The sequence below is a fragment of the Peromyscus maniculatus genome, chromosome 7, assembly GCF_049852395.1.
Source record: "Peromyscus maniculatus bairdii isolate BWxNUB_F1_BW_parent chromosome 7, HU_Pman_BW_mat_3.1, whole genome shotgun sequence".
In the NCBI taxonomy this organism is placed as follows: Eukaryota; Metazoa; Chordata; class Mammalia; order Rodentia; family Cricetidae; genus Peromyscus; species Peromyscus maniculatus.
The window spans coordinates 59678436-59703308 of record NC_134858.1 but is presented as its reverse complement, the minus strand read 5'-3'; the positions used below and the strand labels follow the sequence as shown (position 1 = coordinate 59703308).

Genomic DNA, 24873 nt, shown 5'->3' with positions numbered 1-24873 from the left:
TGTGACCTTCTAGGAGACTACGAGAGCCTACCGATTGGCTGCATTTAAAGTATTAGAAGGTTCACTTTTTCCTTCCCATTCAATGAAACAAATATTACAGGAACCAGAGTGACTGGCCTGTACTTCACCTTCTATTCCCAAGCTACTCAGCCTTTCTCATTTATAGAGGAGTGGGTTCCAGGGAGACCAGAGCATGGACTCATGTGTGCAAACCTGTAGAGGTCAGAGGTCAACCTTAATGGTTGCTCCTAGCTGTTCATTTCGCTTTCTGACACAGGGTCTCTCAGTAAGATTTGGGGTTGGCCAACCAGTGAGGCCCAGGGATCTGCCTGTCTACCTCCCAATGCTTGTTACAAGTACATGCCACATCCAGCTCTGTACAATGGATGCTGAGGCTGGTACCCAGATGCTCAAGGTTATAGTTGACTGACTGAGTCAGCTCCCCAGCACCTTCATATTTAAAATGTCACAGCAACTTTTCTCAAAGGTTGATGGAAATGCACGGCCTGGTTCAGCAAGGGTGTCCCCTAGAGGCTGTCTGCAAAGCTTGTTCACTACCCACTCTGTGCCAATCAAAGCTACCAGAGGGGGTTTAGGGTCAGCAGCACCGTCCTGACACATCACTTCCATGTTCTTACCCCTCTGGAAGACATAGGACACGTGTACCTGACTTCTGGCCTCAATGACCACAACACTTAGCCTATAGACTACTTGACCTTACTTCCAGAGCCAGACTGGGTAGCTAACCTAAAAGAGCAGGTGTCAGGGTGAGGTGAGCCCCAGGTCCTCTAAGAAGCATTTAAGAGTCATTCAGACTAAACCACGTCTGTAAGATCATGAGGGTTTGCTATGGGGTACAAAGCTATGTACCACTGGTGCACCCACAGATCGCTATTTTGGAAATTTTTAGGGAAATCTCATACAAAACCTTTACAAAAATGCTCGGGGAGTTTTGGTCCAATGACCATTTTGTCTGCTAGGGAGACAGAGGCAGGAGATTGATGCCAGCCTGATATACAGAGGAAAGAGGAGGGAGGGAGAGAGAGAGAGAGAGTTAGTTCCAGGCCAGCCAGGGCTACTTATTAAACTCTGATTAAAAATAAGTTCTTGAGGCTGGTAAGATAGAGGCAGCCCATCAAATAAAAGACTTGATGCCCCAAGTTCAATTTGAGATCCACATACCATGGAGAAAATTGATTCCCAAAGGTTGACCTGACATGCATCCTTACATTTACACACACACACACACACACACACACACACAAAATGTGAATAGATTTTTAAAACTTTAAATGTAAATACTTCTCAGAATGTCTGCTGCAGGGGAAACCAGAAATAATCTGATGACCTACATATATGGTTACAATGAAGCCAATCAGAACTCAGCCACAGGATTACCAGGGAGCCAGTCTGAGTGCTTGGGAAAACTACAAGAACAGAGATGCCCCGGACTGTAAGTAAAAAGTACACAATAAACACCAGCTGTAACTCTAGGGTTTGTTAAATAATGTTTTATACGTTCCTGAGTTTTCAAAGCATACATTCTTTTACAATATGAAAAGAAACATGAAAGATACTTGAAGATATTAAAAAACAAATGCTATCTTTTGGGTGTTTTAGGTTTTTATTATAAGTAAGTCTTGTACCCCCCCTTTTACCTCCTTTTTTTTTTTTTTTTTTTTTTTTTTTTATGTAGCATTTAAGGAGCACACATCCCACCCAGCCTTGCTTTGAGAACAAAGTCTCCAGTCTTGGTGTAAGGTGACATACTCTGTTTTAGCAGGTGACAATAACAAGACTTCCTTCCGGGGCCAGCGGTTGATCCTTGGACGATCAGTGGCTCGTAAGGACTCAAAAGAAGCCATCCCCAAAAAAAATTGTATCAAAAAGATTTATTGAAATTTATCAATGACAAACAGACATAAAACTCAAAGTTTGGCTCTTCTCAAGGGTGGGAGAAAAATGGGTTGCAGATGTTCTTTGTACAGATGAGACACAGGGTAGGGAACAGCATGTCACTTCTAAAGCAATCCGGAAGGGGGACGCCGAAAGCAGGCAGCATTCGCCAGGAGGAGCCTGCGGTCACTTCAGAGTCCACTAGGTAAGAAAATACAACCTTGCATTCCTTTTCCGTGCTCCAAGGTATGCGAGAAGGAAAACAAAACAAAACAAAGCTACCCAGTGGACATGCAGCGAGCCTCCAGAGCTTAGATTTGCAAAAATGTTCTAAGCTGGAGCACCTCCTGTCACTTCTGCAAAACAGACTGCGATAATATTTTACACAACAAGAGAGGACAGGTTATGGGTTGCTTTTTTTTTTTTTTTAAAGAAGTTGAAATATGAAGGTTCACCTATTTTCATTATGATTACCAAACCCATTTGACTCGTATCTCCTAAGCCTGCCGGTTTTAGGCTCTCAGGATCACAGCCTCTGAGCAACACAAGTTTCTTTTTTGCGAAAGCAAAGCCCACTGCCATCTGCGAAGGGGGAAAAGGGACGAGAGATGGGGAATGTCCCCAAACCAGTGCCAAAATACGCCTTTAGGTTGCTATTTACAAACCCGGGTGCCGGGTGCCTCTAGCAGAGACCACATGAACCAGAACAGAGTTACCGAAGACGGGGGGCTGGGATTCGGCGCCTCCTGGGCTGTGAGTCACCTGGTGGAGGCCAGCCACAGCCTCCTGACCAACTCTGGGGATGTGGGACATACCAAAAGGAGACCTCAAAGCCCCCCTCTCCAGAGAGTAAGAACAAACAATGGCGTGGTGCGTACTCAACTATTGCATACGGGGACAAAAGCAGACACGAGGAAAAAGGAGGGGAAAATAAAGATCGGCAGTAAAAATAGTATTTTATTCCTCCCCCTCCCCCCACCCCCCGGCAACCCCCAGTACACGTTTCCCCTCTCATTCCCACAGCAACGCTACAATCAGAAAAAAATAAGTTTCAGGGGGCAGGAATAGGAGGGGGAGTGGGGAGGGGAATATGGGTAAAAACAGTCAAATCACAATAGGAATTTCCCCAAATAGGCGAATTCCCCTTTAGTCATCCTCTTCACCCTCGTCTTCGGGTTCTCGTTTTCGCTTCTGACTCCTCTCTTCTTCTGGAAAAGCAAGGAGAAAGGGACAGTTAACACAGGCAGCCACCCTCCACTCAGCCCCGCCCCGACGGGAACCCAGACACCGCTATCGAGGAAACAAGGCGTGGAAGTGTGCGGGCCCTCTGATGGGCACCCTCCCCCCCTCCACCGCCGGCCCTCACAGCCCAAGCAAGTCAACGCCAGGGTCAAAGGGATCCAGCTGCCACCAGGACATAGCAAGAAGGCTGACGTACCACCAGCGTCCTCTTCGTCTTCCTCCTCATCCACCTCCCCGTCGTCATTGTAGCCTTCTTCATCCTCCTAGGGGCAAAGACAGACAGCAGATCAGCCGGGCCCTCCGCGGGTCTGGGGGTGGGGCGGGTCTGGGGGTGGGGCTCAGAGGCAGCTAAGCCCGGGGGAACCAAGCTCCAACCCAGCCCCTATGTGGCGGCACAGACAGGTGGGTCCCCAGAGCTCGGTGGCAGGCAGTCTAGCCAAATCAATGAGCTCCGGATTCAGTGAGAGACCCTGCCTCAAAAGAGAAGGTGGAGAGCGATCGAGAAAGACACCTGGTGTCGACTTCCGGCCTCCACACCCTGTGTGCACACACAAGTACATACACTATACCTGCACATATACGTGAGTTTAAAAAATGAGGAGAGTTAAATGCCCCTGCCTGGGAAGGCCTCGTCTCCCACCTCAGAGCTCATAATGCCTGCAGCTCAGGGCAAACACACAGTAGGGCTTCTTACTGTTTTGCATCAAGGAACCATTTGAGTCAGAAGGCTTTCAACGTGTGCCCTAAGACATTTCCAACATCACATGAGATATTGGCAAACCACCTTGGGGGTGGAGTAGTTGTGGACTGCTCCATGTTAGGGACTCCGGATGTGAAGTCCCTAGAACTCAGGCAGCTTGCCACAGTGTGCAGGCTCGGAGGAGAACGGGCTCCCCAGGCAGTGCTCCGTCACTGAAACTAGGCCATCCTTTCTTGCATCTGTCCCCAATATGGTTTTGGCTTCAAGGGAAGACTCCGCTTTCAGCAAAACCCAGAATCAAGTGGACAAGCCCAGCTCTCCTCTCCTGGCCACTCCCCCAAGCCAAGCCTAGGCAGCCGGTTGTGTGTGTGTGGGGGGGGGAGACACAGGGCCCCTTGAGGATTTCACTTCCAACTTGCTTTGGATTCAGCCAAGCCTGTGACTTCATCCTCCCCACCCAGGGCCCTTGCTCTGGGTACTTCCCAGGGTTCCACACTGGCCTCTCTGTACCTGAAGCCCCCGGTTCTAAGGCACGCAGCTGCCTACGCTTTCTAAGAACTGTTGAGGTAAATTTGCTTTCATGTCACTGAATAGTTCTCTCCCTGGTCTGCTTGCTAAGACTGTGTGTGTATGGATTTCTGTGCTTCTTCACTGGTAACTGGAAATGGGCAGATGGTCAACAAGATTACAAACAAACAAACAAAAACCCCACACATGGGGCTCTTAGGACAGACCAGAACAGTACGAAGGATAACCCACCAGCCGGTATGTCCCACTACCCTGTCCTCAGGGAAAGACATTCCCTCCCCCAAGTATCCCTTCAAGATGTGCCTGGCAGCTTGGGCCCAGAAGAAAGAGACACTGTAGGAACAGATGGGAGCTGGGTTTCCTGCTGGCATTCACCATCCCGAGCCCTGAGGAGACTGGGAAACCTGCTCAGGTGGTGTGTGTGGCAGGTGGACATGCACTATCAAGCAAGGAGGCAGAAAACTAGGAGAGAATGAGAGACTACGGGGTGTGTACCGTGTGTGTGTGTGTGTGTGTGTGTGTGTGTGTGTGTGTGTGTGCCGTGTGTGTGCCCGGAGGCCTCTATCCACGTGCTTGCTGTCTTTCCCGGTGTACCAGCCACTAGTGGCAAGAAGCAAGAACAGAGTTAGCTTTCCAGACTCATGGGAAATGACCCAGCTATTGGGAGACCCTGAGCGTCCGAACTCAAAACCCAGCACGCCTAGAACAAAGAGGATAGTGTGGACAGCTGCGACTCAGGGTAGCCGCCCAAACCCACCCCTCAGACACCTCCCGTCAGTGTGTACTTTACTCTCAATAACCCAGTGAGGAAGGTGACGGGATTCCTACTTCACAGATGTGAAGAGGCTCAGAAAAGCCTAGTGACCTGTCCAAGGACACACACTTAGCACAGGGAGGGGCTGGAACTGGTTACTAAATAAGTAGGGACTGGCAAGATGGAGCAGTGAGGGGAGGGTGCCTGCGGCCAAGCCTGCCGATCTGAATCTAAAAACCGAAAGTCACACCGTGGAAAGAGTAACACCGACCCCCAGACGTTGTTCTCGGCCTCCCCAAAGCACGTGGAGCCCTCGCGCCCAGCACTCCCCTCCCTACCCTGAAACCAACTTCCCCAGAACTTTGTACATCTGCACAGTAAAAAAAAACCTCGGAACGGGGCTCCTTTCCCTTCCCTGGGGGTGGGCGGGGGAACAGACAACCCAAGGCTCCTGGGTGCCCTGACTGATAATCGAGGTGCGGGGCAGGACTCAGGTGGATCGCACAGGTGCCGGCCCTATCTCCTTACCTCCTCTTCTCCACTCACATCCTCTTCCTCCCCTTCTTCCTCCTCATCCTCTTCCTCTTCATCTTCCACTAGCTGGGCATATTCATCATATTCCTCCTCTGTGGGGGATGGGTAACAGGAACACGACAGGGATTGAGATGGCTGGCGGCCCACGTCTGCCCCACCCCCACCAAAGCCCGGAGTCCACCTGATCGAACGCACGGAAGTAGTGATCACACAGCCCAACATGCTAAAGAGAAACACGTTAGAAGCCTTCCTCCCTCCAAGTCATGCGGGTGGGTAAGGCCACAGAGACACTGAGGTCTGAACAAGAAGTTCCGGGGCCCCGGGAAGCAGAGAGGCCAAGTCACCATAACCCATCCCTCCTCCCTCTTCAGAGAAATGACTCCTTCAAGGCCACGCACGGCCTGTGCAGTGGAGCAACAGGGCATTGGGACACAGGCCCCTGCCACACCCTACAGCGCCACGTCGTGGCCCCAACAGGGAGACACAATCTACTGGGAAAAGAACCTCCACCAAGACCAACAGACTATCTGAACATCTCACAGAGACCCCAGACCAACAAGGAGAACTCGTGTCTACACTGACTGGGCACTGTCTGGGCTCTTAGCTTTGTTTAGGCTGTAAAGACATGCCGGGACCCTGCAGGGGACATTGGGAAGGGATTAGAAGGAGGGGCCTTTAGGCTATCATTCCCCCCCCCCCAAGGGGTCTGACATTGCCTACAGGCCCCAACTTCCCAGCCTGGGGCCCCTGAGCAGCCCAATGCTGGCCCGTGGTCCTGCATGCTGCAACCACCAGGGGGCGCCACAACCTCTCCAGCAGAAGACCTGGTCGCCCAGGTGGGGAAAAGTCCCCAAGTCACCCTCTATTGGCCTCTTCTCCTCCCAAGTCTGGGGTGACACTAGAGAGATGCACAGCATGACCTTCCCTGGGGGACTTGAGAAAAGACCAAATTTGAAATGATGACTGTTCACAACCGGCAAGTCTCAACACGTCATTCAGGAGACAACCAATAAGACTAACTAGGGAGATGAGGTTCATAGGTTTTGAAAAGAGGTGGCAGGTGGCTGGTCAGTTGGTCCAGGGTAAGTCACCCACCATCCTCATCTTCCTCGTCGTCATCCTCCACGTAGCCCTCAACATCGGAGTCAGGGGCCTCCTTGTTGTCCCGGTCATAGCCATCGAGGTACGTAACCTGGGGCAGGAGCTTGAACACGTTTTCTCGGTAGTCATTCAGGTTGGTCACCTCACAGTTAAACAGGTCTAGGCTCTTGAGGTTCTCTAACTTCTTCTGCAAGTGGAGAGAGGGGGGTCAATGGTGAGGGTCACTGTGGAAAGTGGGTGGGGAGGGGGAGATGCCCCAGGAAAAGGCAGCATGGACGGCCCCGAACCACAGTGAGAAGGAAGCCAGGTGTGTGTGTGTGTGTGTGTGTGTGCGCGCGTGCGCGCGCGCGCGCGCGCGCACTCAAGCGCTCAGCTTAGCTCTGCACTTGCCCAGACCTCAGTGCACAAAACAGGTTGGACTTGAGGGTTTGAAAAACCTCACTCCAAGTTAACACTTTATTCAGCTGTTGCCTAACTGTGACTGAGCCCTTCTGGTACATGAGCAGGGGGAGAGCTCTGACACCCCTGCCACAAGCAGTCAGTCCAAAGGGGGTGAAAAGGACAGCGTGAACTAACTCCTGCATCTAATCGTCACAGGAGCACAGATCTTCATGCACTGAGTTAAAGTATCCTCCAACCTCTGTAAGGCAGAACTAACGACCACTGTGCTGCCTAGCTGGGGAACGAGAGGCGAAGGCCTGCACTCTTAGTCTGTTAAATATACTGACAGGAAAAGAAGCGATGGAGGACCCGTTCTGTCTGGAACACTGAATACCATATCTCTATCAGGTCAGACCAGTCCTGCCCATGTTATCTCGCGGGACAGTTGGGAAAACTGAGGCCCAGGAAGTAAGGGGCACACAGTTAGCAAGTGAGGCAGCTAGAGCCTGACCACCCCCCTCATTCATTAAGGACTCATTCCACGGGTCCCTGTTGCCATGGTGACCAGGTCAAACCAGGAAGAGCAGACCCTTCGGGGTCAGAGTTGACTCTCTGCATACAAAAGTTGACCACTTTTGTATGCAGACCCAGGCAATTCTTGGCACAGGGGTCCAAGGCAGGAAGTACATCTGAGTTCCAGTGTTTGTGTGTGTGTGGGGGGGCAGCACCCCCCCAACCTAAAACAGGTTCTAATCCCAGGAGGACAGAGGACATCATGTCAATAACCAGGGTGGGAAGCTGCATAAATCATGTGATCTGCGTGCAGGGAAGTGAGGACATGTGCGTATGTGTGGTCTCCTGTGGTGACCCTGCCACACTGTTTTATGAAGATTTTACAGACTCGGCCCTAGACACACTCCCAACACAGGTGATTCAGAACTTCAAAGATGTTTCTTCTCATAACAACATGACGACATCAGGACTTCCAGGCAGACGAAAACAGTTCTGCCTTCTCCCGGGTGATTAGTGGGAGACCTGGAAAGAACTTTCTGTGGTCAGTGTGTTTTATTGGCTGACCCCAAGACACAGACAGAAAGGTAAAGTCTGAGCTCGAAAAAGCAACACCAGCTTGCTGACACTGTCCCCTGACAGTCAGCGAGAGTGTCCAGAGACTGAGGGGTGCCTTGTGGACAAGAACCCTGGAAACACCAACCCAGAGGGAGGGCCGCTGCTACTTGGACCAGTCACTTTGGCAGCGTCCCGGGGCCTTCCTCAAGTCTACGGTGCCTGGCGCTGTGCGTATTTTCAACAGCAAGCTTGCTGAATGGGCTACTTTTTTCTACCAAAGATTTTTTTCTGTCACATCTTTGGGTGGTTTCTTTTTAAAAAAAATAAAAAATAAAAAAATGCTGCACTTCAATTCATGGCCACAGAGAATGTCATTCTGACCAAAATTTCCCTTTTCTAACTGGAAAATGAGTAAAGGGAAGAACAAGAAGTGTCACCCATCATGTCTCTGAGGCCCAGGTCACCAACAGAGACACTTTCCTCCACATATGAAAGGCAGGACTGTACCAGGCTCCCACTGGGCCGGCATCTGTCCTAACCCCAAGAAGAAACAATGGCCGATCTACCTCCAGTCAACTTAGAACCAGATTGCTCCTCTCTCCTCAAAGGGTGGCACTCCAGTCAGGCTGTGAGCCCAGACATGCTACACCCCAGGCTGAAGGGCACACACCGGACAGGGTCCGTTCCCTGGCCCACACTGGATGCCCATTCTGGCCAGATGACCTTGGTCAAAGCACCCAACTTCCCACCTTTGCTCACAGCACAGAAGGAGATTCAAAGGAATGGAGATAGGCAGGGAAATGAACTCAAAACACACACGCAAAAGTTGGGCTTCCCACCCAAGCCCCACTGCCCCCAAGGAAAGGGGGGGACCCCAAGGGACTCACCAGCGGCTCTATTGTGCTGAGGTCTTTTATTTTGTTGCCACTTAAATTTAGATGCTTAAGGTTCGGACATTTTTCTGCCAATACTTCCAGGTCCCCCGAGATTCTGTTATCACTTAGTTCAAGCTGTGTGAGGCAGAGAGGGGCAAGACGCTCTTAACTCCAAGGCTCAGGGCCCCCAGCCTCCTAGCTCTCCCCAGCCAGCAGGAAGGGAACCTCCCCAGAGGACACACCAGCGAGTTGCAGCATGCACCTGGCCTTGCCCTTAATTATGCTCCCTGAGCACAAAGCAGCCCCCACCCCCAGCCTCCCGGCTCCCGGCTCCCGGCTCCCGGCTCCCGGCTCCCAAGCCCTGGCTGTTTACCTTCTTGAGTTTGTTTAACTTTGGTAAGTTCGCAATGGAGGTGAGGCCTACGTTGATTGTACTTAAGAATTCCAGTTCTTCAAACTCATCTGTGAGGCCTTTGATTTTGCCTTCAATCGACCGACAGTTGTCCAGGACGAGTTCCTTCACCTGGAAAGGGAAGGATGGTGTGAGTGGAAGTGGGGGACAGGTCAGAGAAGCACCCTCCCCCGTGACCACGTGCGCGCGCACACGCACACCAAACAACATCCTGCTACATGCTCTTCAACCCCAGTATACAATGAAAATCAGTCACCACAGTGCCACAGGCACCAGCCACTGTGCTGGGGTCAGTGCTGGTGGCATCTGGTATCGCTGCTTACACATGCCCAGGCCAGATCACCCAGTGGAGGCAGGCTACTCACTTCCCATGCTCAGCCCCCACCGTCCACCCCGGCAAACGCTCACGGCTCGCACAGAACACACTCACACCTGCTTTCACTCCTTCCTTCAGCCTCAGCCTGCCCACTGAGGGCCGGCACTTATCCCTGTGGTCACATCCCCGCCCCGCCCCGCCCCGCCCCACCCCACCCCACCATTGGGGGCGCAGCACAGCAGAGCCTCCTTCTACGTCCTCACGCCTAGACAACACCGTTCAGGAGAAATTCCCACCAGACCGGAAAGGTCTGGTGCTGTCCAAGAACAGAACCATGAGCTTCGTGTGGTCCTGAACACTTGGTGTTATTTCATCAAGTATACAGAGCGCCAAGGCCTACTTGCTGGACCACATGGCTCATGGATGTGTTCCTTAATCCCTGCCTCGTAAATGGAGACGAGGAAACCTGTACTCCTAGGATGGCCCACATTGAAATATGACGGCCAGCAAGGTCCCAAGGCCAACTAAAGGAGGTGCCCTCATGGGCCTGTTAAGTCCTCACCCATTCCCTATCCAAAGAGGAAGGGGGTGTCCTTTGTTTCTGACCAAGCGAAAAGCCACTCTGATGAGGAGGTTCCAAGTCAAATTCACTGCAGGGGCAGTTGCTGGCTCCAGTGAACACATCAAATGGATGATAGGCCAGAAAGAAGCCAGTGGGTCTCAGGTAGTCACAAGCAGCCCAAGGGGTTGGCAGACAGACCAAAGCTCCCCGGGCAAGCTGGGTGCTTGGGGAACCCAGCGTGTGGGGGACGGAAGGAACCTTACTGTGGAATGGAGCTGACAATTGAGCCTGGGCCCTCACACACGCTAGGCGAGCAATCTCCCTTTATTTTATTGAATTTTAACACAGGCTCTCCTTAAGGTGCCTAAGTTGGACCCTTGTATATAGATTTAAAAAAAAATGTCTTGAGTTGGTAATCCTCCTGTCTACAGATTTGTGGCACTAGGCCTGGCTGAAAGGAATCTAAAAAGAGAAGACGGCCCCTCCTAACGGCACTTGTCTTGGTTCGTCCTTGCACACCAGGACACTGCCTCAGAACCACGCTGCAGCCTCTGGAGTATCAAGAATCCTGGCTGGGTACGCTGCACCCTCCATTCTGGGGACTTCACCACAGGCCCCCACGGCTCACAGGGTCACCACTGTCCTCTGACCCTTTCCTTCCCCTGGATACACAGCACATGAGCCATGGCTGCGCCTCTCCAAGAAGGCGACCTAGCCTAGAGTTTCCTACAGACAGAATGGCTTGCTCCGGTCTTCCACAAGCCCTTGCACTCAGTCACCCTGCAGGGAACAGAGTCCACCCTGCCGGACAGCGTAGCAGGCATTCAGAGTTCCACCTGAAGGAATGGGAGCCAGGAACACCACCTTCCTCACTGAATCGCAAGCTCGGGCGTCCTGGCCATGCTCCATCTTCTTGATGGAGCTGAGAGCCGAGGAAGTCCAAAAGGCCACGGGTCCAGGCCAAGCCTCACTCACTGGGCAGAGTCCCTAAGGATAAAGGCAGGTGGCCCTCCCCTCTAGGGCAGGAAAACTGTAGACAGGAAAGCAGGCTGCTGGGAGCAAGCAAACGTGGGGAGAGGCTGTGGGCAGAGGGATATGAGTAATAAATGCTGGACTCCGGGGGCCCTGTCTTCTTCCTTCACTGGTTTTCCTGGGAATCCCTGCTTCCAAAGGCAGATCCCAGTCAAAGATCGCAGATATAATGTGGTTTTCTAGAGTGGTCAAAGGCCTCTCCTTGTCATGCCGTTAGCCAAGCGTAAGAGGGCCTGGGATGGGGAGGTAATGCTGGACAGTCAATGGAATTCCTCAGGAAGTTGCCTCTATCCTGGGGGGGGGGGCACAGCCCCTCCCCAACTCCTGATCTCAGGGCAGGCTGCCTAGCATTTCTACAAAAAATGGCCAGTCTCCACCTCCCAGCACCACATCGTAACTGGGAACCCCCCTCCCAGGGACAATATGCAAGTCACCACGGCTACGGTTTAAAAAAAAAAAAAAATCACTGCCCTCCCCCACAACAGACCCATTTTAAGTATTTCACACATAGTTTCATTTCAACACCCCAGCTACACCCTGGAGGGGGATTCTCTCTATTCACAACCACATTTAAAACACTTGTGGTGTGGTGTGGCTCAGTTGGTAGTGCTTGCCTAGCATGCACGAAACCCTGGGTTTGATCCCCAGCACCCCACCAACCAGGTGTGTTCAAAGTCATCCTTGGATACACAGACATGTCCAAAGCCAGCCTGGACTGTACGAGAGACCTCGTCTCAAAACATAAAAAAGAAAAGAAAAAAACTCTTATCCTGAAATTCACGACAGCCACAGCAGATATCTGCCGAACCAACGTGGTCAACAATGGCCACACAACACAGCGGTCCCCTGAAGCACCTCTGACATGCCAAGGTTTAGGGCACGTGCCTCCACAGGCTCCCAGGGCTAATGGTTTCCTTTCAGCCCTTTCCTGTCTCACCAGCTGGGTGGACACCGCTTCCACCTCAGTCCCCAAGGTGCAGAGCTCAACCTGGCCATGGCTCGGATGGCTGTGCACTCCCCTCCCCCCATGGGGTGTAGGTCCCCAAGGGGCAGGGGCTGCTTCCACTCCCTCTGGGAAAACTCTCAGGTAGCCTTTCCCAGACTCCTTTGCTCCTGCCCCTCCTTGGCAGGGAATGAGGGGGTGTCCTGCACTGCGTAGGAGGTTAAGATGGAGGGTCCAGGACACAGACCCTAAGGTTTCAGCATCCCGTGGAAAGCCCAGGGCCACGCAGGCTCACAATGAGAGAGGCAGGTGACTGCCTGCGAAGTGGCTCAAAGGGGACATGGTCCCCTACATGAATAGTCATCTGGCTGTCCCCTGCGAATGAGAGGACGCACCCTGCAACGGCTATCATTTCCAACCCACTTCCTCCACACTTGGCAACCTCTTCTCTAGCCCTCCCATGTGAGGAGAACATCTCCTTTGTATTCGGGGTGTGCTGCGCTTCAAAACAAAACAAAATTAAAAAGGCCCACTTCCCTTGCCCAGTCCTGAGTGGGAGCGAACTACAGGTTAAAATTAAAGGGAAAGTGTGTACTTCGGGTTTAGAGGTCCTCCCGGTTCCACCAGCCATTTTTAAAACATCCCAGGGCGGTTAGTTACTCTGTGTAGCCCCGGCGACCAGGATTACTCTGCTTACACAGGAACTTCCAGCCCTAGGCAGGAGGCAATCTTCATTCCCCCAGAGGTCACACCCAGGAGGAGGCTGGCACTCACATCCTGCTGGCAGTGAGGAGGTACCACAGATTCCCAAGAAGTCAGCCTGCCCTTGCTCCCCTGTTCTTAAAAACACAACAAAAACCCGACCCACCCCACCCCAAGCTTGGGTTTGCCATAGTTCCTCACCAGTGGGAGCTGAATTTCATGATAAACACTAACACACTCACTCTGCTCAAGAACTTGTTTGTTTCAAAACCAGCGAATCTGCCTTTACAGATTTCTCAGATGTGACCTTTCTCCTACATCTCTAATGCTGCAGCCCCGGCCACTGCCACCAAGCTACTTCAAACTAGAAGGCTGTGACCTCAGGGGAGGATGTGGTTAGGCGATAGCCTGGTCTACTGGTAACAGACCTCACCCTGGATGCAAGACCCCTACCCCTGGGCTCAATGATACCATCTCTGTCCTCTGGAGTCCAAGCTTCTACCTCTTAGAAAGGGGGTGGTGACATCTGTTTAACCTACAAAGTGCACACTCCAGCCTCAAAAAACAAAAACACTGGGAAAATGCTTAAGTTTCTAAATGTGATCCACAAGCCCCCCCTCGTCACCTACCCCTGTACCCAAATCTAGTTCAAGCTCCCCCCCATCCCCAGCCATCCTTGTAATTGGCGCTGAGCACCCAGGCTGGGCTCCGGGCTCAGAGGCGGTTGCTGCATGAATCATTTAATCGTGTATTAAGCATCTGATCCTCCTAGAGGTCAGAGACTGTCCTTCCCCATAATCAGCCTAGCGGGAACGCACACCACAGCACTGCTTAGCAAATGCCTCCCTTATTGGCCCAGGCACAGTATAAGTCCTGGGGACACCAGAAGAGAGAGGCAGGACAGCCCTGGCACACAGCGCATAACCGGTGTGCTGTAACCGGTGGAAACCATGCCGCAGGAGCTCGTTCATACAGCAGCTTTGGGTAGGTGCCTGTGCCAGTCAGGCACCAGCCCATCAGCCCATCAGCCGCTACCCCCACCAAACTGGCCCAGCCCTCCGCATACAGGCCCCCAGTTCTCCCTACACAGGGCGCTCCTGCCACATTGTTGGCTGAGGAGACACAGAAGTCATGGTGAACCAAGATGGGGGTTAGGGGAGGAGTCTGCCAGAAAGAGCAGCGGCTGGTGGCATGCCGGGAGATGACAGCTAACTGGTAAATAGCCCCATCCCAGAGTACCAAGTAGTAGGCTGAGTTAGGGACTCAGCGCTGTCTTCAAATGTCCCCAGTAGATAAGACAGGCAGGCCACCGAGGGCAGGTCGGAGGCACCCAGAAAGACCAGAGGGAGATGCTCTCTCAGCCAGGAATGGCTATGTAACTACAACCCAGTGCAAAACCTTGTTCACGAGACACAACACAGAATCTCATAAAGTTTTATGACGGTGACCGCCAAGTGTGTGTGTGTGGGTCACATGGCTCTGATTAAAACGGACAGCTTGGCTCTACAACAGCTTTCTAAAAAATAAAGTCCCAGGCGGAAGGATGCCTTGAGAGCTCTGCCCCTTACTTTTTCGGAACTTCTGTGGTAACTGAGAGAGCGGGCGGGAGGCAGGCAGGCTTTGTAGTTAAACAGACCTGGCTTAGTCCAAGTTTCTCTCTCTAGCCCGGTGGTTCTCAACCTGTGGGTCGAGACCTCTTAGAGGATGGACGACCCTTTCACAGGGGTCCCCTAAGACCATCAGAAAACACAGATATTTACATTACCATTCACAACAGAAGCAAAACTACAATTATGAAGCAGCAACAAAATACCTTTATGGCTTGGGGGGGGTCCCCACAACCTGAGGAACTGTATTAAAGGGTCTCAGCATTAGGAATGTTGAGAACAGCTGATCTAGGACATCTCACCGCCCTGGGCTTCTAGTTTCCTGTCACAACCCTAGTGCCAACCACCTAGAGCTGGATTAAACAATAAGATGTCCTAGCCCAGAACGTCACCAGCTTGGAAAAAGCCACCCATCACCCCCTTGACCCACAGCTGGCTCCACTATAGTGCCCACACGTGTATAGCATCCACACTGAAGATGCCGGCTTGGAAAACAAAAGCACCTAACCTGTCCCGGTCCTCCAAGCTGACTGCCATGGGCTCCTAGCTCAACATCCTGAGCCTCCCACACTGATCTGGAGATGCAGAGGGTACTCAGAACATACCCTCCATGGTCAACCTCTACATCTTGTTTTGCCGGTTTTTCTATACCAAGCTCCAGCCATGATTTTCCTTTCCTGTACTGAGAGATAATCAAATAAATACACGTGGCTTTGGTATCAACCTTGTCAGCCCCTCACCAATTTAGGTTCCAAGTTCGAGGCTTCGAACAGAAGACTCCAATCAGATTGACCCTGTGTTTTCTGGTGCTCCTGGGTTTTAACTAGGTCAGCTTTTAAATGGGCCATCCCCCGTTGCAGATCCCATTTCTAGCTAGAAGGCCAAACCGTATGAGTCATCGGGGTTTCAGACAGAGATAATAGATGCATGCTTGCGTTTGTTTTACCGGTAATCTGTTTACCAACCGTTGTGGTGGAACCTGCAAAACTCAGTCAGGTTCCTCGCAGGAAGGGAGGGACACAGCTCTGGGTCAGAAGTTGGATATTTTGAAAACTGGAGGGGTCTTAGGGACCAGAGCCCAGTGGCTTTCTGATCACAACCGCTGCAAGGTACACGTTTCCGGGGCTAGAGAGAAGACGTTTCACAAGTTAAGGCACTCGCTGCTCTTACAGGGCCAGTCAGACTTTGGTTGGTGCACAGCACCCAGGGTCAGAGGCTCACAAGCCTGTAACCCCAGCTAGGGAGGAAGGTGGATCTGTGACCTATTCTCCCCTAGTCTCCCCAGACACCTGCAGATGTGTACACACACACACACACACACACCAATACAAACAAACCTAAAAAACAACAAAACATTTTACTCAGAGCATGCACTTTTTGCGTGTAGAGGCACACAGTGAAAACAAACACCACACTTAGGATTTCATCTATTAATGTTTTAAAATCTTATTTTTTATTTATGTGCTTCTGTGAGTGAATGCCACGTGTGCGGAGGGCAAACGATCTCATGGAGGGAGGAGTTGGAGGGTGCTCTGAGTGCTGAGAACAGAATCCAGGTCCTCTTTAAGAGCTGCAAGTGCTCTTAACAGCCGAGCCATCTCTCCAGCCCTCTTATTATTGGCCCACAGTAAGGGGTGAGGTGGGTCAGAGACATCGATTGTTGAGCGGTTTAAAGAGCCCTTGTTTTAGCGGAGGACTCAGGTGCAGGTCTGGGCAGACAGCGCAAGGAATTCTGGGCTGGGTTAATTTTTCTCTTCTGCCACACCACGCACGGACACCTGTCCTAGGTCAGAATCACAGCCCCTGGCAGAAAGCAAGGGAACCCACACACCTTCCACCAAGCTCCCGAGTTCCTGCAGCCTCGGTGGCAGCCAGGGCTTGGGGTCTCCACGCCTCTCAAGATCTTGCGTAGTCGTAGCTAGGGGCAAAGTTCTTCCTCGCTTTAAAAACAAACAAAACCCTCCCCAAGAATTGAAGGCATCTCCGGGCCTTGGATTTTTGCTGCTGCGTACAAAGCAGCTCGGCAGGCAGCGGGGGAGCACGTGGCGCGGGCAGCGGTGACGCCATCCTCATTACTTGGAGGCGGGAGGGCGGGCCAAGGGAGATCTGGCCGGCTCATAGGTCCAGCAGGCAGGGCGGGCCCGACCGCACCAGCCCGCCAGCCCCGTGACTCGCTCTTATCGCCCGCTGCCCCCACCCCCGCAGCCCGCGCGATGTCGGGTGACTTGGCCTCCACTTCCCGCAGAAGGAGTCGGTACAGGGGACGCTTCCTCTCGCTGGAAAGGGCTTGGTGGTACCTGGAGGCCCCGGTGCAGGCCAGACTTGCTCAAGAGGATGTCTACCTTCTGCCCCAGCCCGCATACTATGCCTTTGCATTCCTTCTATCTTTAAGATTTAAAAAAAAAAATGTGTGACGAGTGTTTTGCTTGCATACTGTGTGCGAGCCCCGGGCCCCCGCAGTGGCCAGAAGAGATCGTCGGATATTCTGAAACTGGTGTTACAAACGTCTGTGAGCCACTTGTGGGTTCTGGGAACCGAACCCTGGGAGTCTACAAGGGCAGCAAGCGCTCTTCACTGTTGGACTCTCTCTCCAGCTCCCTTTATTCCTTCTCTCACAGCCTCGTTCCTGCCTTCCATCTCAACCATCGATTCCTCCTCCCGCACCAAGCCTTCCTTCCCTGGCTGCCTGGCCCTGCCCTAGTCGTGACTGGCTTTCAGGTAACAGAAAGTTACCAGAGAGGCCTGAAACAGCCTAGACGGCTGCTGTGGGGTCTGACTCAGGCTTGTCTGAAGGTACAGAGGTGAGAGAAAGATGGGGTGGAGAGAGGTATGGGAAGCCGGGGGTGATGATGAAAGCTAGCAGGCTCCATTCTCTTAATATATGTTTCCTTCCTGGCTTCCTGTGTGGCCTGGAACACATACAGGGAGAGAGGTCACCAATCCAGGCGGTCAAAAAAAGGGGTTGGTCAGGAAGCACTCAAGGAATATGCAAGGATGCTACAGGCAGTCTCCTGACTTGGCTTCTGCCTCTGCTGTGTCTCTGAATTTGCTGTGTGCCCTGGTCGCAGCTGCAGCTCACTCTGGGCTTCTGCCCCATCCTCCAGACTGCACACTGGAGTGGAGCTGGCATGGAGAGATGAGGCCCTTCTGGTCCGAACTTTGAACTACCATGAACTTTGAATACCTGGTATTCCCTCTAGATCCAAACTCAGGCAGGACTCCCTAAAGGAGACAGGGGGTCTCGGGGACGGAGGAGCTCAGGATTCAGCGTGCAGAGGAGCAAGGTTGTTCATTATTGTAGATAATAACTAAGATGGAGAAACAGATCAGCTAGACTCTTTCCACACACCACGATCACAAAAACAGTCCCCAGAGGCCCAGGGTGTGGGGTTCCAAATGTGGGAGTTTGTCAGTCATTTCACAGAGCATCCAGTGGCACCCAAGCCCCTCTTGAGGTAAGGGCAATGGGCGGGAACTGCCTCCACTCACCAACGCTGCATGCGATTCCTGATAAAACCCACGGTGGGTGCTGTGTTCTTACAAGAGAGCCACAGCACTGTCCTCATGCAATAGAAAAGCTGGGTTGGATTGGGGCAGATCCAGTGATGTTGCATCATGGCTCATTATTTCCCCCTAAAGCCTTTAATGGCCATGGAGATCAAGGGCAAACCCAGAGCCAGATTCTCAGGACCCCCACCCCCCACCTCTTTCCAAGGCAGCTGTCTCTGCCTCACCCCACTGCTAGCTAGGCCCTTCTCTGCAGCGAAAAAATGATGACACCACATGGCATTGCATGTCACAGAGTTCTACCTCACCTACCCTTTCCAGGAGCCTGTCTGTCCCTGGCTACCAGGGCCCTCTGAGAGTTGTTGCACAGGTCTACAGACTCAGTGTCCCCCAGGTGCCCTGTACAGAGGGACTGGCCATCAGTGCATGCTCACACGGGAACAAGCCACTCAGGCTGGAAGAAAGGTTGAGGCACAGGTGGGCAACCGTCCTTGAAAAGCTTCTAGATGACTACTCCCTTCTCCGATGTCTGAGGCAAAACATCCCCCTAGAACCACTCATGGGCAGACCAACTGTACCAGCTGAGGGATGCCAGTGACCAGCAGCTGAAATCAGATGGGAGATTTAAACCAGTCAGTGGTGCTGGGACCTCTAATGGCCTTGAGGCTGGCTGCTGGGGAAGGCCCTCGGCACACTCCCTAGGGCTTCTACCTCAAGATGTTGACTGCACAAGACAAAAGAGACCATTTCCCCAGTTTCACTGGCAATTCAATGATTCTGCCCATCATGACCCTGTCATGACCCGCCTCAAAAGACACAAAGCCATTCAGACTCAAGAGGCCAGGACACCGGAGCCTTGGTGTGGAGATCCACCCGATTACCAGTTGACCTTTAAACGAAACAAACAAATAAGAAAACCAAACAAACAAACAAACAAATGCTCCAGGGATGGAAATGTAGCTCAGTTGGTAGCATGCATGAAACCTGGGTTTGATCCCCAGCACCAAATAAGCCATGCCGGATGGAATGTCTCTAGTCCTAGCCCTCAGCGGGTAGAGAGGTCAAGGCTATCGCTACCTCCTGCCTAATGAGTTAGAAACCTGTGGTGTATTGGAAGATCAGAGTCAGCCTGGGACGGAAACCTTGGGCTTTCTCTGTCCTCTCAGCCTAGGGCTCAGAGGCAAAGGGAGTCCCATCCGGAGGGACCTCCTCAAAGCAAGAGGAAACATGGGAGGCAAATAAAAGGGACGGAGAGGGAAGTACCCAGACCCAACCTGGGTTGTGGGAGCGGGGGAGGCCCCCAGCCAGGCCTCACACACCTTAGCAGGCATGGCCAAACTGCCCCAGAGAAGAAGCCTTGCCCTTGGCTTCCCTCCTGCCCGCTCTCTGTCAGACCTGACAGAGTCTCCTCAACACAGGAGCTGAAGCCCTGGCATCCAGGCTCCAACAGGGAACAAATGATTTGGGCAGAGATGGAAACCAAGCACGCAGAAGAACCTCACTAATTAAGAAGGGAATCAATCAGCTGTTTCTCCCTCAGCCTAACAGGATGCACTCAACTTGCCTAAGTGAACAAATCAAATACATATGGCAAAAATCCTGGTCCAGAAGGAGGGGGAAGAGCAGAAGAGAGGAGGGAGAGACGGGGAGACAGAGAAGTGGGGGGAAAGGAGGAGGAAGGGGAGGACAATAGAGAGAGGGAGGGAGAGGGAGGGAGGAGAAGGAAGGGGAAGCTAAGTCAAACCGGGCGGTGCAGGTTTGGTTTAGTGTCCTGAGTGCCGTTTTCTTCCCCCGGTCTTGCTGGTGAACCTGACCTACACTTAATTATTTTAAAAATAGAACACAGAGCCGGGGCGGGCGGTGGTGGGGCGTGCGTTTAATCCCAGCACTCGGGAGGCAGAGGCAGGCGGATATCTGTAAGTTCGAAGCCAGCCTGTGTTACAAAGCAAGTTCCAGGATAGTCAGAGCTACCCAAAGAAACCCTGTTTCGAAAAACAAACAAACAAAAAAAGCCCCAAACCCCAACACAGATTGAGTTAACTGTTGTTCACAGATCTACAGTTACTTTAATCTTAAAATTCTAAAAACCAAAATAAAGAATCCCAAATGTTACAACTCTGAGTACTGTTTGAGTCAGGGAGGGGCTTGAGATAGGTGGACAAGATAGGTGGAGGTAGGCTGGAGGGAGTTGAAAAGGCTCAGATCGCCTCGGAAGGAGTGCCAGCCCCCACCCCCCACCCCCCATCACAGTAGCCCACACAGACAAAGCTATTTGGGCTATGTTAAGAGAAATAAGCAGGAATGGGCATGGGCGGGAGGTGGGGCTCACCCGTAGAGGGCTTGCCTAGCATGTACTAGCATGCCTTATGTTCAGGCTCTAGTATCAAGGATTTGGGGGGAGGGGGACCTCAGTGGCTAAAGTCGCTCAGTCACCAAGCCCGAGACCTGTGTTTGATATCTGAAACCCACACGTGGAGAGAACCAACACTTGCAAGTTGTCCGCTGACCTCCACATGCATACGATGACACTCATCTGTGAGCACACAACTGCACATAAAATCTAACAAAACCTTAAAAAAAAAAAAGACAAGTGGAAAAAACCAAGGCTCCTTGGTGGGAGTGTCTCAAAGCCTAGCTTCACCGAAAGACCAAGCCTTAAATTCTGGAACCTCACGGGCAGGCGGAAGAAGGCGACTCGGATGGGGAGGCATCTGAAAACCAGGCGCTGGACAACTGAGGGAGCCAGGGGGGCCTAGGCTGGAAGATGGGAGACCGACCCGCAATAATCAAAGGATGCTAGGCAACCATCTGCGAAGAGCTCTGTACACAAACTGCTGAACGCCCATTAAACGGATGAGTAATGCATTCTGAAGCTCCCTGCTAAGCAGTGCCGTGGGTCTTCTAAAAAATGCTGCTTTGGTTGTTGCTCTGAAGGAGGGTTACCTGCTTAGACCACGGGCCCAATCAACCATTCAGCCGTCTTTAAGGAGTAGCCACAGTGTGCCAGGCAGCGTGCTAGGTGGTAAGGTATGGCACGGCAGAAAACCCATATGGTGCCTGTCCCCCCCCCCCCACCACTGTGCCTGCCTTCCAGTGGGGGAAGCAGACATCAAGCCAGCGATGGTATACACCTGTATTTACAGCTGAAGCGCAGAGGGAAAAAAAAGAAAAGCCGTAGTGACAAGGGACAGAATTGAAAGGGTGGCTAAAGAAGGCCATCCAAGGTGGGTTGTCTGTGCGGGCTTGAGTCCCACACAGTCTGTGATCAGGGCCCTTAACAATGGGAGGAACAGCCACGGCCGAGACTCTTCAGTGGGAAGCATGCTTGGCCACGCTCGGCAGCTGGGGAACTGTAAGAGCATCTGTGAAGGGAGGGCCCGGTGGGAGAGCTCGGTGGGTAAAAGGTGCTTAACCTGATGAACCGAGTTCAGTCCCTGGACCCCCACGTGGTAAAGGAGGGAACAGACTCAGACAAGGCGTCTGACCTCCGCATGAGCAATGGGGACTGTACCGAGGGCTGCGCATGGTCGTGTTTTCTGGTAGAAGTGGGCCACACTACACAATGGGAGACATCTTATGGAATATTGCTTTGATTATTATCCTAGGGACGCATGAGACAGTCTGGCTTGGCTCTAGGCGTTTCCACTTACTTAAGAACGGAGATATTTTTTGTTTGTTTGTTGTTTTTGAGACAAGGTCTCATGTAGTCCAGATGGGTCATAAACTCTCCATTGCAATTGAAGATGACCTTCAACTTCTGATCTTCCTGCCTCTACCATCCAAGTTCTAGGAACTCAGGTGTGTACCCATTTTAAGTTGTGCTGGAGATCGAACCCAAGGCTTCGGGCATGCTAGGAAAACTCTCTACAAACTGAGCTACATCCCCAGGCCAGAACTGTGGCTTTGGGCAGGACTTCACCAACTCTGTTCACCACTAGAACGGGAAGAAGAGTCTATACCCCACAAGAACGGGCCAGATGCCAGGTGGGAAGGCACTTGGGAAGCCTTTGTGTCCTGGGCATTACTGCAATCCATTTCACAAGCATGTTCCTTGCCAAGTAAGAAGCTGCGCCCCACAGACTACAGAGGAGGTGCCGTACACCCAAGTCCCCTACCCCTCCATGTTTGCTGATCAGAAAGGCATTAAAAATAATCTGGGAAAACATCCTGCGGTTTTACTCTTCCACTATATAGCAGCCAGAATGCTCTGGAACACTCTCTGCCATACCCTTCACTTCACTCTGTTGGGAGAAGAACCAGCTGAGTTACACCACGGCAGTGTGCTGGAGGACAAACTCCGGGGATGAAGACAAGGGTCGACACCCGGAGGAGGCTCCTTGCTAAGGGCCATCGAAGCCTTACTCAAACTTCCTGAGAGCCAGAGACAGCCAGGGTGTTCCCCTCCAGACAGAGTAAGAAGCTATGTGATATACAATAGAATATCTCTGGTCCAAAATCAATTTTCTGTTGTTGCTTGTTTTCTAGGTTATTATTATTATTATTATTATTATTTATTATTATTATTATTATTATTATTATTATTATTATTATTATTATTATTATTTAGTAATACATTCATTCTCCTGGTTTCAGAATCAGACAATACAAGAACATTCAGTGACCCCTCTCACCACCACCCTCTGTTGGTCTAGTAACTAACTACTTCACCTATCTCCAGGGTGTGTTTAGATTTAATGAGCAAATTTTTGAATCATTTTTCTCTCCTTTACCCCAAACTAGCCTATAACACTGATTTTTTTTTTTAACCTTGCCTTTTCTCATAGAGTTCACATCTGCCTTGGCTGGGCATGATGGCACATTCCTGTCACCTGAGCATTTGGGAGCCTGAGGCAGAGAATCACGAGGCCAGCGTAAGCTAGACAGCCAGGCTGTTTCAGTAACAAAACCCCACCCAAGAACCTCCCTGGCAGTGCTGGAGATTGAACCTGGGACCTCATGCATGCCAGGCAAATGCTCTACCACTGAGCTACTGCCCTAGACCACTGACAACCCTTTTTATTTGTAGCCAAACGGTGTCCCGTCGTGTGGATGGCCACTGTTTTTTACCCAGGCCCTTCTTCATGGATATTTGGGTGGCTTCCAATCATAGCTGTAATAAATAATCATGGAATCCAAAGAAGCTGGCACATGTCATTTTGCATCCACCTGGCTTAGTGATAAGTGTTGAAATCAGATCCCACCCTGATTATAGGGTCACAGTCCACAGGCTCCTACAAACCTAAGGGTCTCATCACTGCACACCTGCCTGGATGGGTTACTTAACCTCAATCCAACCCACAAATGCCTAGAACTCACTCAGTGGAGACCGCAGCGGGAGATGGGGCTACAGCAACAATGTCGTCCTTGCCTCCTGACCCAAGGGTGTCTAGTCTGGGAGGGGCATGCAAAAAAAGAGTCCACTGCAACACAAACGGGAGGTCCAGCCTGCCAACCTGACCTCTCCGGGCCAGTCTTCCTATCTCAAAAACAAGTGGCCCAACCTACACCTTGCGGTGTGCTAATAGATCCAAAAGGTAATGTTTACCAAGTACCTAGCAACAAGCGCCACCCAAAACTCACTCTAGGCGCTCAGGAAGGGTCAAGTAAGCCTCCTCTTATCCCAGGAGGGCTTAGCTCAACAGGGTAGGGAGGTGCTCTGTGCACACTGCTGCCATGCCCATTCACAAGGGTGCTCTTCTGCCCTTGCTGAAGAGGATGCCAATCCCTGCTCCTGTTTGCTCCTAATTACATTTTTATTGGAAAACAATGTTGTATCTACTTTCCAGGTCTCGGTCAAAGTCTCTGGGTATGTGGGCATAAACTTACTGTATAAAGTGTGTCAGAGCCATGAAGAGAAAGGACCTTCCCTAGGACCCTGGCACAGGCTGAGGCCTGCCAGCAATCTCAGCACTCAGGAGGCTGAGAGCTCCAGGAGAACCCAAGTTCACAGTGAGACAAAAGGGGAGGGAAGTGGGATGGGGGTGGAGGGGACAGTTGGTCAAAGCTAAGGTTCTATCTAGGTTGCAGGCACAGCTCTGAAGTTGACCTGGCTGGGCACCCAGGGCAGCTCCCCAGTAGCCATGACCTTGATCAGGTACTCTCTGCAGCCTCCGTGGCCTCATCCCCTCACCTCCTACAAGGGAACAATCTTAACTACTTTGTAGCACTTCTGTAGTTTAAACAAGGCATCTGGCACGCAGGCATAAAACAGTACCAAGCAAACAAAACACAATTTAAAAGACTCACATTACTGTTCCTCACCGTGTAGCACCAAGTCGCTTCCTTTTAAAAGCTCAGAGGACAGCAGCATACTATTATGGAACACCACAAACACCAGGAAGCCTCACTGGAGCCAGAAGCTCCTTTCAAATTCTCTGAGTAAAATCCAGTGGCCCAAGGTGATTCACCCTGGCCCTTGGGACAAGCTGGTCAAGTTCTCTCCCCACAAATACCGGTGGCAAGGGGCACTAGGACCCTGCATCCATGTGCAGACGAAGGGCAGTACAGAGTTCTATCCAGTCCACTCCAAAGCACCTGGGTCTCCACTCATGGGTGTAAAGGCAGGAAAGGTGTAGACAGAATCCAGAGAACAGGGATGGGTGTTCTCCAGATCCACTGTAACCTCAGGGTAGAGCTGGGTCCGGTGGTGCACGCCTTTAATCCCAGCACTCAATAGGCAGAGGCAGGTGGATCTCTGTGAGTTCAAGGTCAGG

General features: G+C 51.8%; 1 protein-coding gene across 2 annotated transcripts in view; it reads right to left on the bottom strand.

Annotated features, from left to right (window-relative positions):
• Window positions 1-1877: 1877 nt before the first annotated feature.
• Anp32a (acidic nuclear phosphoprotein 32 family member A) overlaps window positions 1878-24873 on the bottom strand; it is a 38345-nt gene continuing 15349 nt past the window's right edge. For both annotated transcript variants that reach the window (XM_006971454.4, XM_016003486.3), the window contains exons 2-7: window positions 9453-9602; window positions 9092-9214; window positions 6750-6942; window positions 5649-5746; window positions 3335-3401; window positions 1878-3104 (exon numbers count right to left, since the gene is read on the bottom strand). In XM_006971454.4, the coding sequence (XP_006971516.1) occupies window positions 3043-3104; window positions 3335-3401; window positions 5649-5746; window positions 6750-6942; window positions 9092-9214; window positions 9453-9602 (693 nt within the window). In that variant the 3' untranslated portion in view covers window positions 1878-3042. The remainder of the gene's footprint in view (window positions 3105-3334; window positions 3402-5648; window positions 5747-6749; window positions 6943-9091; window positions 9215-9452; window positions 9603-24873) is intronic.